This window comes from Struthio camelus, chromosome 1 (assembly GCF_040807025.1).
Source record: "Struthio camelus isolate bStrCam1 chromosome 1, bStrCam1.hap1, whole genome shotgun sequence".
NCBI lineage: Eukaryota > Metazoa > Chordata > Aves > Struthioniformes > Struthionidae > Struthio > Struthio camelus.
The window spans coordinates 76871905-76890737 of NC_090942.1; the positions used below are offsets into that span (position 1 = coordinate 76871905).

General features: G+C 39.6%; 1 protein-coding gene across 6 annotated transcripts in view; it reads right to left on the reverse strand.

Moving 5' to 3' along the window:
* ITPR2 (inositol 1,4,5-trisphosphate receptor type 2) overlaps positions 1-18833 on the reverse strand; it is a 265055-nt gene that overhangs the window by 108567 nt on the left and 137655 nt on the right. For all 6 annotated transcript variants that reach the window (XM_068950023.1, XM_068950014.1, XM_068950029.1 and 3 more), the window contains 3 exons: positions 11374-11564; positions 10387-10529; positions 8249-8357 (listed from right to left, as the gene is read on the reverse strand). In XM_068950023.1, the coding sequence (XP_068806124.1) occupies positions 8249-8357; positions 10387-10529; positions 11374-11564 (443 nt within the window). The remainder of the gene's footprint in view (positions 1-8248; positions 8358-10386; positions 10530-11373; positions 11565-18833) is intronic.

The window sequence follows — 18833 nt, forward strand, 5'->3', positions numbered from 1 at the left end:
CAGCATGCCTCTGCACTCACCAGCAAAAATTACAAAGGTTACTCAGCCAGGATACAGAAACTGTACAGAGATGTGGACTCTTTCTATAGCAACCTGTCTGGGGGTAGCATGAAAACCTCTTGGCTCACAGGCAGTAAAAATAGGTTCATTCAGTGTTTTTCACATAACACTCCAGAAAAACTGCACATCGCTCATACGTTCCTCTGAACTGCCCCTCTCACCCGGGTGCAACTCCTCCCAGCATTGGGCAGGCAGGGTAAGAAAACTTGTATTACACCTACGGGAATTGCTCCTGCTCTGAGCATAAACACAGGGCAGGGACACAGGCTCTGGGGATGTCAGCTGGACACTGTAAACCAGGGACAATCACTTGAATTTGGGTGGCCATGGGAATTACCTTTTCCTCATGTTAAGTAACTCTGAGAGCATTAATGCATATCAGACACTTTATATTGTAAGCAAGAATATCTACTCCATTAAAAACAAAATATGGCAGGACACAGAATGCACATTCAAACATTTATCTTCTAATATGACTCCACTATGCAGGTAATATGCCTTTCATTAGAAAAAGAGTCTGAATACGAATAAATCTTATCTAAAATAAATATATATGTTTATATCTAAAATAAATATATATGTTTATGCATGCGAGTATACTCTCACACCAAATTCCACACACCTGGAGATGAGAACCATATGATAAAACAGCTGACTCCGCTTATATATTAATCTGAAATACACTTCTGGTCATTTACCTATCCCTTGCCTATCTAGTATCTGCTAGAAACTTCTATTAACTTCCTAAAAATCTTTGGCTGTTTTATCATGATTTAAAATTTATAACTAAAATCAGACAGAAAAACCCCTGATCCTGATGCTTGCATGATGTAGGATTTGATTCAAATAGCTACAGAGGGCATGGAATTTAAAATCTGGACCAACTGAGGTCTTCAGTGAAATTCATCCCACCTGTATTTAAAACAAAGAACTGGTATTTTTCAGATAAAGGATCACAATCAATTCCATGAGTTCTGTATCGGAATAAGGTGAGATGAATCACATTCAGAGCTCTGTGAAGGCTTTATTTGTTTAACAACTCCCTTCCCTTGCCCTCTTTTCAGTTTGTTTTTAACTAAACGTAGTTTTAGTAGAGAAGAATGCCGGTTTGCAGTCGGCTAGGATCTTCTTGCTGGTTTGGCTGGGCTTCAGATCAGATCCATAGAAAGGAATTTGTGTGAAAAAAGAACTGGAAAACAAGTGATATCTTTATGTCATAAACACTGTGTAAATGGGGAAATTACAGAACGGAAATTGGTCATTTGCAGTTCAGAGTAACTAACAAGCTACTCCAATCTGCCATTGCTTCGGCTGATGCTGTCTAAATCAGTATTTACAGAAAAAAATGTGACAGTATCAGATGCTCCCTTAGAGGAAAGGTCTTATACATAAGAAAGGCAGAAGAGATCAGCTCCAAAACAGTTTATCAATCAGGATTTGGGCCTTAATATTTCTAAAGCAATTCTGGATAACAGCATACCATATTCCGAGTAAAGAAAATTTGATAAATCTGAGCTGCTGGGAAACTACAATCTTTACGAAGAAATGTGTTTACAACCATATATTTTCTTAGTCTTAGTATCCTGCCACTGGTTTTGTTTATGACTTGGAGAACAGAAAAAAAGAATCAAGGTTTTGAAGCAAAGAAAATAAGTATCATTGAGCAGTGAACACCATTTATCACTCAACTATCAGCTGAACTAACGGTAGCTTTAAGTCTCTGGAGATAATGTATTTGGATCACAGAGAGAACTAACAATTACATATTAAAGAAGGGGCAAAATCGTCAAAGCACCCAATCCTGATAAGCAGCTAGGCGTGTGCTTCACTCCCACCGCAGTGCATTAAAGTGTCCTTGTCTTTCGCTGGACCAGGACTTTACAATCCAGAAGAGGTCAGACATGCCGTCTCCTACCCAACCCTGACGCGTGACTTTCAGATTAAAGTTCCTGCCCAGGTTGACAAAAGCAACGCGCTTTGCCTGAGACTCTCCTTGACACAGACCACCGTAAGCTCCTCACAACTGGCCCAAGCAGGAAAGTGACTTTGTACACGCTACCAAATGCAAGCAGATGACACTCCAAATCTGGACCAAATCTCTGGGGCCTCTTTGTCACAGAAAAAAAAATCACCCCTTGAAAAGCAGTTATGCTTTTCATATACTGAGTAGCTGCACTTACAAGTTTTTGCATTAGAAGCAAAATAAATCTCTCTGTAAATGTGACCGGAATCCCAGTAGAATATCTGGAGATTTCCACCACAGAGTACTGCAGCATTCTCCTTTAGTCCAGGACAATACACATTACAGGGGAGACGCTACACGAATTAGGGACGTTACTTCAGAATACTCTAGTTTATACTGTGTGCCAAAGCACCAGAAACGTGCAGCAATAACAATATGCCTTAGCGGTTGATGGCCTGAGGCAGTAAGCAGCATGGCTAATACCACCTAGCTAGTACACAAACATCATCATCACACGCTTTGCAATATCTCTTTGGTAATTATCTAGCTTTAAACCTGGAGGGAGGGGGGAGAGTGAAACTGCGCTGATTTGTTTCTCAGTAGGTTTTATTTCTTTGGCTTGTAAAATGTCAGCATATGGGTATAATGAGGAATTACCACACTTTAAGGGTCTGACCACATTTAGTATTTAGTCTTGCATATCTGAATGCTCTGACGCTCCTGCTGCTGTAATTACTGGCTCAGAGGATTCACGGCAGTAGAAAAGCTTGCATCCTCCATTAGCATGAATCAGTGCAGGCTTCGGTTTTGCAGTAGCCCACATACCTCCACGTAAAACACCACAAAGAGGAGTTTGTCCCAGATGTCACAGTAGTGTCTAAACTTTCTGCCACACCTCATCACTTATCTGTCACGCCAAATCCGTAACAGTGGCTTCCTGACCATATTAGAAATAGATGCTGGTCCTAGCAACTAGCCTGGCGCTGCAAAAGCCACATGTTCTTCCTCCCCGCACCTCCAGTTCCCCCAGAACTGTGGCTCTTCTCCTAGGGGAGAGTTTTTAATGAGCAGTAATGCAGGATAGTGCAAAAATGTTCATGACCACAGGAAGCGTATAAGTGATTTTTAAAAAATTTCACTATGGACAGCATTTGGCTTAGAGATGAACATTCTCCTGTAGTATTTCTAAGCCTGTATTATCTTACAATCACACTGAGCTTCGTCAGTGAGAAGAATGGCTTATCGACAACAGGAAAAATCAAGCTAGCACAGAGTCATTTTTAAAAACGAGCACAAATAAAGCAGACAGCAAAAATGATGAAAAATTAAATGTAATTCTTCAGAATGGCCGCACTGCCACTAATCCAAGCTGTGAAGAGTAACACAAATAAAGGAATTTTACAACCTGTTCTTTCTCACATTTAAAATGTGTTCCTTTAAGTTACAATGCATTCAGCAAACCCCCACATATTCAGAATTATTCTCTTTTTCCCCCCATTTCTTTTTACCTACATATGTTACGTATCTGAATGCTGCCTAATTCACACATGCAAATAACCAAAATCATCTTGAAAAGATGAGGTTAGAGAATAGAATGCAATTTCAGTTAAGAATGTCTTTGATTCAAAGAACTGCAACACTAGGACACTGCAGTGGCTCCCAGCAACATCTCCCAGCTTTTAAGACACACTTGAGACCATTTTTTCCAGAAGAAAAAGACCTCCATCTCCCACTGCTTTCAACCTGGATGGTAGCACAATACATTCACGAAGCAGAGCTGGGACAACTGCTTCTGATAAACTCACCGGAGATTTGTCATTGGCTCAAAATGAAGAGGCTCAGGCCTTCAGGCACAAAATAACCAATCGCTGACAGTGGCCATATCAGGGACTACAGTTTAGGGGAATTAAGTGCACTTATATTTAAAAAGAACCTGTACTATTTTTTCACATGTATATTTGCTGCTGTTGCTGAAAACAAAGAGGAGACATAGTTTACATTTCGTAACTAAAGTGGAATACAGAAACATTAACACTGCACAACAGAAGGCTACAAAGCTTCTTATATGTTTTTAAACCATGGAGCAAGTGCAAATGCATGAAGAGCAGGACAGTTTTTTTTTTCAGGAGTTTTTCCCAGAAAAGGCAAAAGGCATAACTATTCATTTCTGACAAATAAGCAGCTTGCAGGTTCTTTACTCTACTGACACTTTAAAAATCCTCTATGTTTTCAATTATTTATACTGTAGTTCAACACCTAAAGCAGGAAAAAGTAACACATCTGCATTCTGTGGCACAAGTAACCCTTACTCAAGCGTTTAGCCTATCTATACTAGTGTTTCACTTAGGAACAACTAGTTGGCAGGATATACAGGCTTGAATTCTACTATATTCTGTAATGCACTATCATCCATTGACCAGCCAATAACGTTACATGTCATGCATAGACATTTTGAGAGATAGTAACTCTGTTCAGACATTCACCTCATTTAAGAACAACCAGGGAATCAGGGTTGTATGTGCCCGAGGCATTGACGTACCAGCAACTGGAGTGGGCTAACATATGAGCACACTTCAACTCAATAATTTCATTCAAACCACTGAGGGTGGGTTTAAGTTAAGCTTCCTGGACTCCCTCTGAAGCAGTTGCGAGCGCTCGCCCCTTCTGGCCCACCAGCTCTGTTCTGGGGGCAGTTGCTTTCAGCAGGGCCGCAAGGTAACGGTAATATTTTAAACTGCTCCAGTCATTTGCAAAGTGAACATGTATTAACAGCCTGCATCTCTCAGGTGCTCTGGAAACATTATCCAGATTCAAGCTAAGATATGCAGGTAGGTCTAGAGTCAGAATCCACACAGAAATTAAACTGAAATCAAGTACCATGGTGACAGACAAAACAGAGGCTTGCATAAAAACTTTAAAAATTCTGGACCAAGATCACTCTGCTCTTGTAAAACAGGTGTAAAAACAGACTACCTACCAGCAGCAAAGGACAAAAGCTTAGATAGGACACATCTAGTCCAAACAGTCATTTCAGTCTCTCCTGTTTCTTCCCTTAAAGAGTCAACCTGGAGTATCCATACCATAGTAACTGTCCGGGCAGAAGTAATGTAAACTTCCTTCATGCATTGATTTACCCAAATGTTTTAACACTGTTCTGGAAGAGCTTTCTGTAAGAGAGGCGCTGTAGATCAAGTTTCATTCCAGTTAGTTACCTAATCAATGCAAACAGGACTAGGACTTAACACTGAACTCCAGGGAGTTCGTAATAATCACCCGCAATTACTTATGAAAGCTAATCAATGACCAAGAGGCTTTATATGCCATTTATATACCTTAAATCAAACTCTTGAAATTAAACTTTGATTCCTAACACAATTAGATGTTGCAACACTAAGCAAAGCAATGCGTAAGCCAGCGTTCCCTCAAAGGGAAGCTGCAAGGGCAATTGAGGATGGAGCCAGAAGAGCGTGAGCTGCGCAGCCCCGAAATGCACCAGCCAGATGAGCTGCAACACTGGAGTTCACCTGAGGCAATGGACATGGGACAGAATGAGAACAGGCATAAAAAGCAGTGAAATATGTGCCTAATGCTATCTGTTCTGCCTGTCCCGTCAACAGTGCAGGCAACCTCCCAGTGGTCAAATGAAAGATAGACACTGCAGTAGAAGGCAAGGTTCCCAGACCTGCATCTTAGCCGTGGGAGGTAAAGTGAAGAGAAAGAGCACAGGAGAAATTTTATTTCATGATTTCTTCTTTGCTTCTCACTATGGGAAGGTCCGCAGAAACTGAAAGTTTACCATTTCTGTCAAATTTATCACAAGATACTTTATGATGGATGATTAAAAAATTCACGCTTTCTGTCAAAGCGTCATGCATCCCTCTGCAGCATCATTCTAGGATTACCATTATGTATTTACTTCTTTAATTTTTTAGTATCTGAATAACACAGTTGAATAAAATTGCAGGTGGTGATATCAGTCCAAAAAAAGTTGGAAACGCACAATGGGCTACTCACTGTGCTATTTTTACTATTCTTGGGTCCATATCATGAGCAATGACTCATAAAAGTAGCAAGCAGGAGAGGCGCTTGCAAACCACACAAGCTTGTTTACTTATGTATTTGTTTGCATCAATTCATTACGTTCTTCACACGGGATCCACGGGAAGTCACGAGGGAGAAATTCTTGTTCCTTCTTCCACTCACCCATGCCCTGGCTGCTACCTAGGTGGCACGGGTCATGCAAGGGGTTTAAGGAGACACCTCTAAATGGCCATTCCTGAGCACTGGAGACTGGGTGAAGAGCCCACACATACCAGTGGAGCACACTCCCTCTGCTGGCTTGGCTCAGTCTTGGTTTACCAGCCTCCGCAACAGGGTACAAAACCAGAAATTAAAATAGGTGAGCACTTTTGTTTTCCTTCTTTCTTTCTTTCTTTCTTTTCTTTTTAAGGCATTGCTTTATCTTCCCTGCAGTCCTGAGGTGATTTTACATTTTGGTGGGTCTATGCAGTTATTATGGAGAAGTTTGGCATGGTTCCTCACAGCATGCTGTTACAAAAGGAAACTAGTTTTTCCGTGTCATGCAGTGGGATTATGGGCCCAGAAAGCTATTAGAATAAGTATGAATAATAATAAATAATAATATCATCTGCTTCACCTGTGAAACTCCTGGCACGACATAAAAAACACCTCTGTCTGCCCAGGCCTGACCACATTTTTCTTTGAGCTAAATTCTTTACAGGCAGCGAAGAGGATGCTTTGCTCTGCATGCATTGGTTGTTTTTGTGCAGAGCAAGGCTGATGTTTTGCTATTGCTGCCTTTGTCTTTACTTCACTGTTCTGCACTGAGATTTTTTTATCCTGTCTAGCAGGTTGCTTAAAAGCCTGGGCAAAATGTTCCCATGTCCATATGCTGAAATCAAAACAAACAGCATACAGTCAAAATAAAGACGCTGTGAATATTTCACATTTCTAATATATGGCTCATCTATCGTAAAAGAGAAAAGAGTGTGTTACTATCTTATCACATCATTTGACAGGACCAAAATATTTAACTTTACAAGTAAAGCCTCAAAGACCCCAAAATATGCATGGGCATCTTAATATCCCCTAAGACTTTTTTTTTTCCCAGGGTTAGGATGGAATCTCATAACTAATATACCTGAATGGTGGATAATTTTGCCAGGTACAGTAAAATGAATGAGCACTGCTACTTAGACATGTGAAAATATTTGGGTGTAAAAGCCTAAGACAGTGAAATGGTGTGACGCTGGGTTCCGATCAACATTTTTTTCTCAAGCAAAATGATCCCCATGAACGTATTTGACTAAACATGTCAGCTGGTAACAAATGAAAATGATAGCAGTGAAAGATTAGATAATTGCGCTATGATTCATATTTAAGAGTGAATAATACTGAGAGAATTTTGCCTGTACTCAGAAACACCGATAAGAGGAAACCAGACAAAAGGCACAGGGATCAGGCTAAAATTCTAGGAATGGACAGCTGACATGTAAATCTGAGTCTAGTTACCAAGACTAAAGGTGCAGGCAAGATGAAACAGATATTTGAAACGCTTGGTTTTGTGAAAGAAAAGAGGGTATAAAGAGTGGTGGGGGGAAGAATGTTACTAGATACAGGAAGAAATTAGACACTTCACAGAAGACAGAGACTATGTCACTTCTCCCCAAACTGTCAACTCTGTTTAAACATTTCATAGTCCTGTCACATATTTATCATCATTAAAATGTTTATGGAGTACAAAAGTCTGGCACCACTGGCAACAGGGAAAAACTGTACATCTGCAACTAAAAATCTTAAGCTTCTGATTGATTATATGATATAAAAAGTCAGATGTGACATAAAAGGACTGCTTTCCAGAAATACAGGACATCCAAAATATAATAATATATAATAATAAGTAACTATATAATTATATATATAATTATATAATAATAAGTAATAATACTTGTTATTACTAATTCATTTAGCCTTCCTTGCCTCGACTCTGGTAAAAGTCCCTGATACAAGACTACCTATGTGAGGCAGACAGTTTCTTTTGTTTAAATCTTATTTTCTGCCTTACCACGCTGTTTCTGAAATACCGTTTTATCTTTAACACACGTTAAGAAACTGAAGTCATGCCAGATTCTGTTGCTATCCTAGAACCAACCTTTTAATACCATGCTTTTAGTTCTATATTTAATACTAAAATGGTAGTAGTACCTCTTCCGCAAAGTTAGTTTTCTTGTCAAGCATTTCTCGTAATGTCTGAAGAATTTTAATGCAGAGCTTCTCTTCTTTCTCCATTAGCTTCTTTGTGTGATTAATCAACCTTAAAGTAAAATATTAAACCTTAAAGAGCATTGCACATTGTCTCTAGGCCATATAACAATTTCTTTATGCAAAAATGGTTCTTCATTATATTTTTCCTCAAGGAAAGGAAATAAAAGTAGACAAGAAAAGTCTGAATTAAAAAGGAAATGGGATTTTCAGGGTGTTGAGTTTTGTGTCTCAATTTGTATCTTACTGTCCATAGAGCAGGCAGAATTCTACATCCATTTTTATGGGGGCTTCCAGATTAAGATCCAAGCTTGCCATGTCTTCTTTTTTTTTTTTTTCTTCAAGTTAACCATACTCCTTACAATGATGACCACACACCTTAGAAGCTTTAAAAGGTACAACCTTTACACCTTCCAGACTTGATGATGGTTATAATGTATTTAATTATATAATTAGCAAACGGCATCTAGCCAAAAGGATTCCCAAAGCATTCCTAAAAATTTTACACTTAATTGTTCAGAAACGCAGATATTTGGAGATTGTTTACATTCACAGAGCAACTTTATAGATGCTTGCAGGTCTGAAAACAAGGTACCTTTTTGCCTCCAACTATGACTGTGAAGGCAGTTTGGGTTTTAGCCAGCTTAAGCAAACACCAAAAAAGGCCATGCTGCCTCTGTACAGACCAAGTCCTTGCGCTCATTCACCACACTGCTGAAGAAAAAAAGCATTGTTTGTGAAAAACATTTGTGAAAGCAAGAAGCAAGGAGGAGATCCGAAGGTCTTGGACAGGTTTCTTTCAGTACCAGTCTTGGCTTATGGTGGCTAAAAAGGCGTTCACTAATTATGGCCTAGGATCAGCATACAGCAAAGGCACGGGGGCCACCAATTTACCCTGAATCCAAAAGATGGCATTATTAATAGTTCTTAATAATAAATGGTCAAAAAACAGGGTTGGGAGGGACCACAGTAACCCAACTACAGAGCCCTCTGTAACCCAATAGAATTGATTATATTTAAGCCACAGCTAAGCTAGCGCCCTAATGCCATGCTAGACTCAGTGCAAACATCATGCAGAAGTTTCCCATTGTCACGTTAACCAAATTCATGAGCTAGGAGCCCAAAATAACGCAGCTCACAGGCCTGCAATACTAACAATATTTTTAAAGAGTAACATCTTTATCTCAAGATTCATATATAGCTCTGCAAAGCATTCTTATGCAATGGAAGTTAATTAAATAAAACAGAAAACAGCACTCATTGCATTACTTGGGCCAAATCCAGCAGCCCTGGACTTGATTTGATGCCAACTTTGAACAGGAGCTTGGACAGAGGGGATGGGATGGGAGGAGCTTAAAATTTAGCTTGATTTTTCCAAACATATAAAGTGTATTGCTATAATGTACCTCTGCAGAATATGCAAAAAGCCAAGGAATCAGGAGAGCTGCCAAATGTGTTTATTTGCCCCAAGTTACCACTGTTTAAATTAGAGTTTCTCAAGGGCAGGGAGGGCATCTCACTAGAGGACTAATAAAGCAAAACTGAAAGACTCTATTCCAATGCCCAAACTGCAAATAGAACATCTTATAATTCAAGACCAAGTAGGGGTGCCAGTGAAATGAATTTTAAGAAGAGCTGTTAGCTGTTTAAAATAAAAATCAAATGATTTATTTGCTTTATCAAAAAATCTAGCACTGAGCACCCCAGCTCACTGCGAACCCTTGAAAATTTTACCATGGAAAGTCTAAGCTTCTGCTGTTGATTGGAGAAACTTAAGAGCAAAAATAGCCCATTAAGAAAACAGAAGTAGGTTTAGCCTGCCTCAAGTTTAACAAGCTATTAACATTCAATTTCTAGGCAGACAGGGCAAGCAAACGTCTTTCTCTACGCCTGTCCATACTCCTAAACTGCTGAGAAACATAAAACATCTAGCAAAAGACCTCAATTTAAGCTTTCAATATGAACTCAGACTTTTACATGCTTAAATCACTGTTGAAAATCAGAGGTAAGTGCCGCTGAAAATTTTTACTCCCTGTCATCTTTTCCAAAGCAGCAAATAGGCCTCTCCTTACACCACTTACTTGGACATGAAAGCACCACATCTTATTCTGGCATCGCTTCCCTCAGGAAAAAGAAGCTCTGGACTGTGCAGCACATCAACCAGCACTGAGAATTCAGCCTGCATCATGGGAGTGAACTGCTGCTCCAAGGAGGACACTACATCCTGGGGAATAAAGCGGAATGACAATTATAAGCCAAGAAGATTTGAAGACTGTTGCTGCAGAGTTGCATAATGCTGTGTGATGAGCGATTTGACCCACTTCTCATCAGCCAGAAGCAAGAGCCCTTGTTACCCAGTTCACAGTGAAGCAACCTTATTCCTTCCTTCATGCCACTCCTCTACCAGGGCAAATGGGGGAAGCTGACCGTTAGTATCTACCCGGCCCTTTTCTTTCAAATCTCTCTTCTGCCGTAATGCCTGCGAACACTCAGCAACAGTCAGGATAATCGTGTGCTGAAAAAAACACTGCTTCTTATGCTGTGGCATTAAGACTATCATCTGACATGTTGCTTCCTTGGTATTTAGGGCTCCTACTACTAGTCTGAGTCTTGCTGTTGTCTTAGTTCATAAACTGCTCATGTCATTTAGCCGGTGATCTCCCATCCTATACATAATCTCCAGCGACACAAGATGACGTAATAGTTCCTGTAACCTCCACGATCTCCTCTGCACCTGACACAGTCACGTGACAATGAGAGAAAGGAAAAGAGACTCTTCTCTGCAGAACACTTTGGGGAAAAGAACTTCTTTCCTTCCCTTCTCTACCAACTTCTGTGGGGGCTGAATTTAGATCACGGAGCAGAAGGCTCTGTGTGTTGGTTTCTCTTTGAGCAGACGCCAGAGGAGATCTGGGCCTTCTGCTCCCTCCTGCTTAAAAGCGCAAAGTTCACTGTGATCCAGAGCTAAAAGTACAGTCAGTGTAGTATATCTGGTGTTTTCCACCTCTGCTACATATTAAATAAATGCAATACTACAGCTAGCGCCCAGGCCATTTGCTGTTTTGTACCTGCAGTTTTTCTATGATATTCCTGTAATCCCAGGCAGGTCCACCAAGAGCTTCTTTAAAACGAGGTCCACTGCGGGCTGACATCCTCCACCCCATGGCTGCTCTCTGCACCATGTTAGAGTGACTCTTCATGAACAAGGTGTTAACCTGACTGTCCAAATCGACTGGAATTGCAATCCCACGGTTCTTTGCTTTCAGAGGAAGAAAAAGGAAGAAATTTACAATGGCAAAAATTTCAAAATCTCCTGCAAAATATGACACAGGAAATCCTGTTACCCTTAAAGTTAAGGGGAGATTTCACTTCAACAGGTTTTAGGAATAAGAATCAAAACCCTAGCTAGTATAAATCAGTTGATATCCATTTACAGAGCTGTACCACTTTCTATGAGCTGAGGATCACGTCCAATACGTATTTTCATAGGTACAGATATGTTTCCTCTTTATAAACAGAATAATTTTTTACCTTTCCCCCAAAAAAACAGATTGAGAGATATTAGTAAGAGTAACAAAAAGAGTAAGTATTACTATTTCAACAGCTAGTTTTAATCTATTCAGGAGTAAACTCAAAAGCTTGTCTTTCTAATGGACGTATGCACATTTAGCCAATTTATCTCAAGTGCTGTTTGTGGGCTTTTCTGAGTGTTTTGCTTGCGAAGACCTTGAGGAACCAAGTGCATACAAATTAAATTTGAAAAGGACTCTGTCTCTTCTTCTCTTTCCCTTCAGTTTCCTACACAGCCAGGGATGTTAAGTCATGGGGTTGCTGAATGCCACTGCAATATAACTGACAGTTAATAAACAGCTACAATTGGCAAATCCAGGTCAATAACGTGAATTTTTCTTTAGAACTGAGGTAGAAACGTGACAAAGGAGAGAATATCAGAGGGAAAAAAAAGAGCACCTATTCCTACAGGGCACCCACGATTAAACTGCTGTTGCATACTGCACTGTCTTTTGAAAAGGAAGTTTGAAAGGCAATGCTAGAGGTAACTGCCCTTTCCTCTATGAATACATTTGTATCAGCTGTATCACTCCATTCCACCAGAGATCAGAATGGCATTCTTCTAAGGCTCACCACGGGCTGTCTGAATTCCAACAACTAAATGAGAGATTGATGCAGCAGTATCTCTGATTTGAAAGATTAGGCACATTTAAGTGTTTAGCTTTATATTCTAAGTCATTTCACTTCATTTCCATGGCACAGTTTATGCTTAACAAACACTTAGAGAAGTAAAATGGAGAAACATTTTTACATCACTTGTGTTTTTCTATCAAAAGCTGCTCATAGCTACTTTTTCAGTGTTCCTTCTTCGAGTTGGATTTTTAAAAGATATTAGCCTACATTAGGGAAGTTCTGCACAACATTTAATTTCTTGGAGGCATTTCTCCACCATTTTGCACTAACATGCGCACTTCCCACAGTAGTGGAAGGCATCAACCATAGCCTATCCCACAAACATACTTCTTAAAATATATACAACTTTAAATCCTGAACCTGTGAAGTCAACAGGTGCCCTTCTTCCCTAAACAGATGATGCACCAAACCCAACAACAGTATGCGCAAGCCCACAGTCACACCTATCGCCCTGACGAATGAAGGCTCCTGTGTTGCCAAGCGAGCTATAGATCCCAGAAAGAAACTTTCTCTTCCCCCAGATACTATATTGTAATGGCAACATTTAGCGTAAATCTAAATCGGAACCCCTGCTCTCACCGACTGCAGCAAGAGTGCTCTGCCACATGTGTCCGCACCCCTTTAACAGGTCGCACTGGAGCGGGGCCCCCTCCTCTCTTTACAATGGAAAAAAGTTCAAAATCTTCTCCAAATCATGGCACGTGAAATCCTGATACCCTTGAAGTTAAGGGGCGATTTCACTGGCTCAGCAGCACCTGCAAGCCGGACCAGGGCATACGCTTGCAAATTAGGCAGTTTAACTGGGATGGAAGATAGAGCTCTCCTGTTCTATTTCTGGCAGGCACTTTCTTTTAAGCAGTTTGCCACAAGGAATTAAAAAATGTTGCGCAGCTCAAGATGGCAAGACACGTTTCCCAACCGCCACATGTGAATCATCATCACCAGAAGTTTGGCAGTTTCCACACTGGCAATTGCCTCCTTCTTCCCACTCCCCATTTGATTTGAAGACAAGGTTCCTGATTTTCATGAAGAAAATACTATGTATGGCTGGCCATTATTTCTAATGACTGTTTTTCCAGTTACTTGACTGGGTTATTTTTCAAAATGCATCTGCCCTGTTGCTGCTTACTTTATTACAGAAGTCCATTAAAGTTCTGCCAGTGTGGGTAGGGTGCTGTGGCCTATTAATTCAATTTATTGTGTCCTAATGTCAATCACTGGAATGTTATCGGACAATGCTTACTTCTCAATTAAGTGGTGTGTATGCAGAATCCTGATATATCCAGGAATAAATTTAGCACTGGGGAGCAGGCTGTTCAGAGGAAAACCCAGACTTCTGCAGTCCTATAGATGCCATTTGAAGTTAACAACTTCCATCAGTGTCTGAGTAGCAGCCAAGGACTATGACTGTTCAAAGAGTTGCAGCTAATTAAAACTATCACAAAGAAAACCAGAGGGAGGAAAAAAATACTCCTTTGTTTTGAACAGTTCTTATATGTATAATTCCATTTGTAATTAAGATTTGCATTGGTTGTCAAAGGGCACTGTTGAAGTCTAAGCTATAAACAAAGCCTTTGTCTTATTATTCCTTTGCAGCTTGTAGAAAGTTTATCTTTCATTTGTTTCACATTTCATTATTTAAAACAACATGAAACGTATTTTTACATTTTGGAAAGCTGATGAACAAATGTGAGCATAAATATTTATTTTTAATTTAGGTGTTGTAGGCTGCTTTCCTCTTCAAAATGTGTCAATCTCCCTTAAAGTATGAACATAAAATATTTAAAAGCATGTTTATTTTTGTTCCACTTAGAAATACTTTGGATGAAGCTCAAACTTGCAAACTAGGGTTGGAGCTAGTAGACAAAGGAGCTAAGAGTGGGTAAAATCCTGTCCTTCATCTGACTATTGAATTTGGGAGAAAAGTATGCCACATGGCTCTTTGTAAACTGGTATGATAGATATCAAGCAGAATACTTACCATGATGGACCAGAACGTGTCTACAACTAAAGTGAAATTCTGCCTTTCAGTGGAATCACCGTGCGGGCTTATTTACCACCCAAACCCTAGCTAGTGCACACTGCACAGGGCTAATTATACCCTGCATACACTAGGCTGTTTTGCCAGCATCAGAGGAGACGTGATTTGCTGGGAAATCCTCTGCATAACTAACTCTCAGTCTGATGCTCACAATTATACTATCAGCAACAACTACAGTTGAGCCAAGACAAGCGAGCAAACGGCACAAGCAGAAAAAGTAAGCAACAGTGCCACAAATTCAGTCAGATCATGGTGAAATGTACAACTCTCAGCCAGATGGCTCTATGGGTATTCAAAGCATCAGCATCTTTCCTCTCCTTTACTGTTTAAACTACGAACAAGTACTGTGAGATGGGACTCAAAACAAATGGGGAACACTAATGATTAGGATCAAGTTGCTAAATTCAAGCCTCCACCTGTGAGCAGGCTGGGCTCCACTGAAGTACCAAGAGCACAGTCCGGCTGTTAACAGAAGGGCTGAGATGAGCTGACTAAGATGTATTTTGCAAAATTACCTTCATGTAGGTCTCTTCACAGAATCACAGAAATTGCAAGTAAAAGGGCCTATTTCAGGAGTCCTTATTGAAGCACTGTCTTTTCACTATACGGTCTAGCTGAGTCTTAAGATCAATTTAATATTAAGGATTTCCAGGAAGTGGCTCTTGTCTGCAATTTTCCTTGGAAGATGATTCCTCAGACTAATATATCTTGCATGAAGACGTTTCCCATTCTCCTTGATATTCCCACCTAAGTCTTTCCTAATTTTAAATTTCACTCTATTAGGTTTTGTAGTATTTATAAAATACTACAGTATTGAGTAGCTTTAGAGTATTTAGTAGCTTTTGCACTACCCTAAGCAATCCCTCGTGCAGATTTTTCTGGGGGACACGCACAGGGTTTTTATCCCTTAGCACTTACTCAAGGAGGCACATGCAATTTGGGTCACAAAAAACACAGCTGTACCTAGCTGTGCATCCTTTTCTGTCCTTGCTGTTTACACCCCTCCGGTAGTTGTAGACAGCTATATCATGTTCTCCCACACTTCCCAGTTGTCACTTAATGGAGAGATGCATATTTAGTTCAATTAATTTTGCTCCATAAATCAGTCCCTCCAGCTCCTTAATCATTTACTGACTGCTTAACAAATGCATTTGGATGGAGAGACACTGATGCTAGCAACAGCGAGACTTTTTAAGGGAAATAAAAGCTTTGTGTAGACAAGACACAAGCCTGCCAATCGTGTACCTTTCACTTGGATGTTTTTTTCCAACAGAAAATCTGTACTAAAATATTTATCAGTCCGTAAAAAGATCATCATTGAATTTTTCTTGCAATTAGGGAAACACAAACAGTTAAAATAGAATAAAATATGTGTTTCATCTGAAATGTATTCTTCTTGCTGTCAAAAAAGTAACAACAGGATAATTATTTTATTTGAACTAAAAATTGAAAATGAAGGTCTAGCTTTTTATAAAATAGAAAAAAGATTTAAAAACTCAAGTGAGAATGGAAATAAAATATTTTGGGGGATGAAAAGATTGTTTTAGGAAAGTCCAACTATATGGATATTAAAACATGCACAATAATTCCAAAGAAGCAATAAAATGGAAACCTAGATTTTAAGTGTAATGTTTCCTATCTGTAATTTGTTACAGAAAAGGAAAGGTCTTTAGAGCACGTATAAGTATGGTCAAGATGCATCACAGGAGATATTTCAGATTCTACAGACTCAGGGATAGCGATAAGCTGAAATTGGGGGAAAATACACAGCTAGAAAGGATTTCACCAGTCCTTCAGACCATTTGCTCTCCACTACAGACAACCCTTGTTCTTTAACCCCTCTTGAAAACATATCAAGCTCCACTTAAAACCCAGTTACATTTTCTGTCACCTCCCGATTCCTCTTGGCCTGTTGATCAAAGACATCCTTCCAAAGTTGGCTCTAAACACCTCTGATTTACAACCTAATTTTATTTCGGTTACTTACAACCTAACTTAATATATATCCAGTTATTTTGAGGTCAGCACTGTCATTTAGCTTAAACGTCTCTCTTCCTCAGTGTTTATCTTCCTAAGTACTTTTAAAGAGGAAAAATACAGGCCTTTGTTTCCATAGGCAAACATGTCCAACTCTTACACTCTCCTCTTGCAATACTGTTTCTCCATACCCCTGATCATTACAGTAGTACCTCCTCTGTACCTGTTCCAGTTTTGAACTTACGAAACAGCATTCTCATAAGACTCACCTCCAATTCTGTAAGATGGAAAAAAGGATTCTCCTTTAGCTTCCCCTGCACAGTATCCTAGCGTATAATCTGATAATGACTAGTGTCAATTTGGCTTGCTAACAGATTTTTTAAAGAGTCTGCCAAAAGAAATAGTCTAACGAAATGCAGGTTCCTATCCGCCAGTGTTTACTCATGTGGGAAATTCCAATTATTTCATTATTGGTGGTAACAGCACAGCCATGCACACGCTACATGAAGCATCCTTGGGATATGTGCACGGTGTCTGTGCAATTTGTAAAAACACAGGGGAGAAAGCTAATGGATACTACAAAGACAAGGCTATGCTACAACTGGATTTATCTAGCTTATAGTTCAATACACTGAGGTGCTTTGACCTTGCAACAGAACAGAAACCTGATGCTCAAGAGCGAAGAATAATAATCACTAATTAATAAGAGGCAAACTCAGTTAGTTCTTCGCAACGGACCCTGGATGATCTTCAGCCCTGGAAGGAAGACCCTGCTCCCATACCATTTAAGATACAGGTTTTGCCACAGAGCTCAGAGAAAACTGAATCGGGCCATACTACCAAGCCAGACTGCTCATTAACTTAAATATTTTTCTTTAAGCTTGGCTTTTTATAAAACCTTAAACAGAGGTGGATGGTTATCAATCCAAACCTTTACTTGCGAGGACAGATGACATTCCCTTGTGTCACCATATAGAAAGACAGTAGATTGTTTAATATGCAAAGTTCAAGACTGGTCTCCAGCCTTTTCAATCTTGCTAAGATTGTAAAATATAGGAACCTGAAATCCATTAGTAATAAATTAATTTGAAACACTGAGCTGTTACTCTTCTCAGTTCCTCTGTTTTCTCAGAGATCAAGGATCTTTTAAACATTTTTCATTTGTAGCTATCGTGCTAGTGAGATGGAAGCTATTTTGATCATAAATTTTTGGGCTGTATTTTTAAGGAAAAGTTGAGTGCGACATAAACAATATAGAAAAAGTAGAAGTGATTTTTGTTAGTATGTGTTAATCCTTGTTACTGTGATAACCTGCTTCAGAAATCCATATGACCTAGACACAGAGGAATATATATGCATTTTTGTGTAAGTATATCTTCTTATGCCAGGGCAACCAAATGTTTACTGAGCAACAAAAACTGAAGTATGTCTGTATATTTGTGTTCCAAATCCCTTGGAGCCACAGAAGGGTCTGCTAAAAAAGACAAGCAAGCCCCTATACTTCTTGCTGAACTGGAGGCAGACAACTCTGCCTAGAGACAAAGCTGTAAGTGAAGCCTGAAAAGCTTATGAAGTTTTTCCCTAGTGGTCGAGTGAAGTTGAAGTACCAGGGTTATAATAAATTAGCTTCTGGAACACATCCTTTTGTTGACCTGGAAGATAATGTATATTCTTACACAGCTCATAAGAAGACAGATGTAATGATCTTAAGCTCTTGAGGCAATATTTACACCCACCTGCAGCAACATAACTAGTAAGCACTGAGCAGCATGTACATTGCTTAAACTTGCTCTGAAATGGGTCTTTTAAAAGTGCATTATTACATGGATCTTTGATATCTTGGGAAATCTGTGTATGATCTTTCTTCCTGCTGAGATTCATTTCTAAATCCAGGGCTACCATAAAAAAAAAAATCATGTTTGTTCTTTCAACTCTATACTACATTTATTTTCCATCAAAAGTCTTTGGTCCCTGCTGTAAATCTGTCCAATACTCTGTCTCTCTGATATAGGCAAAATCTTTCTAGAGTTTTTTTTTTTTAAACCCTGCTGTGAAACATGAAGGCCTGAACATTAAAGCTGTCAAGCTCTCAAGGAAAAAAAAAAAAAAAATCATAAGAGGGCTCACAGATGCCTAGCCAAAATCCAAACCTAGTCCATATACACAGCCAGAAAGAGAGGCAGAAAAAAAAGGCTGGCCTATTTGTATTATGGAAGAAATCTCTGCCTTCTCAAAGAGCACCATTTTGTGCTCGTGCAACACCCAGTAGGGAAAGGCACCTGGTATACACTGTAATTACACAGGCCC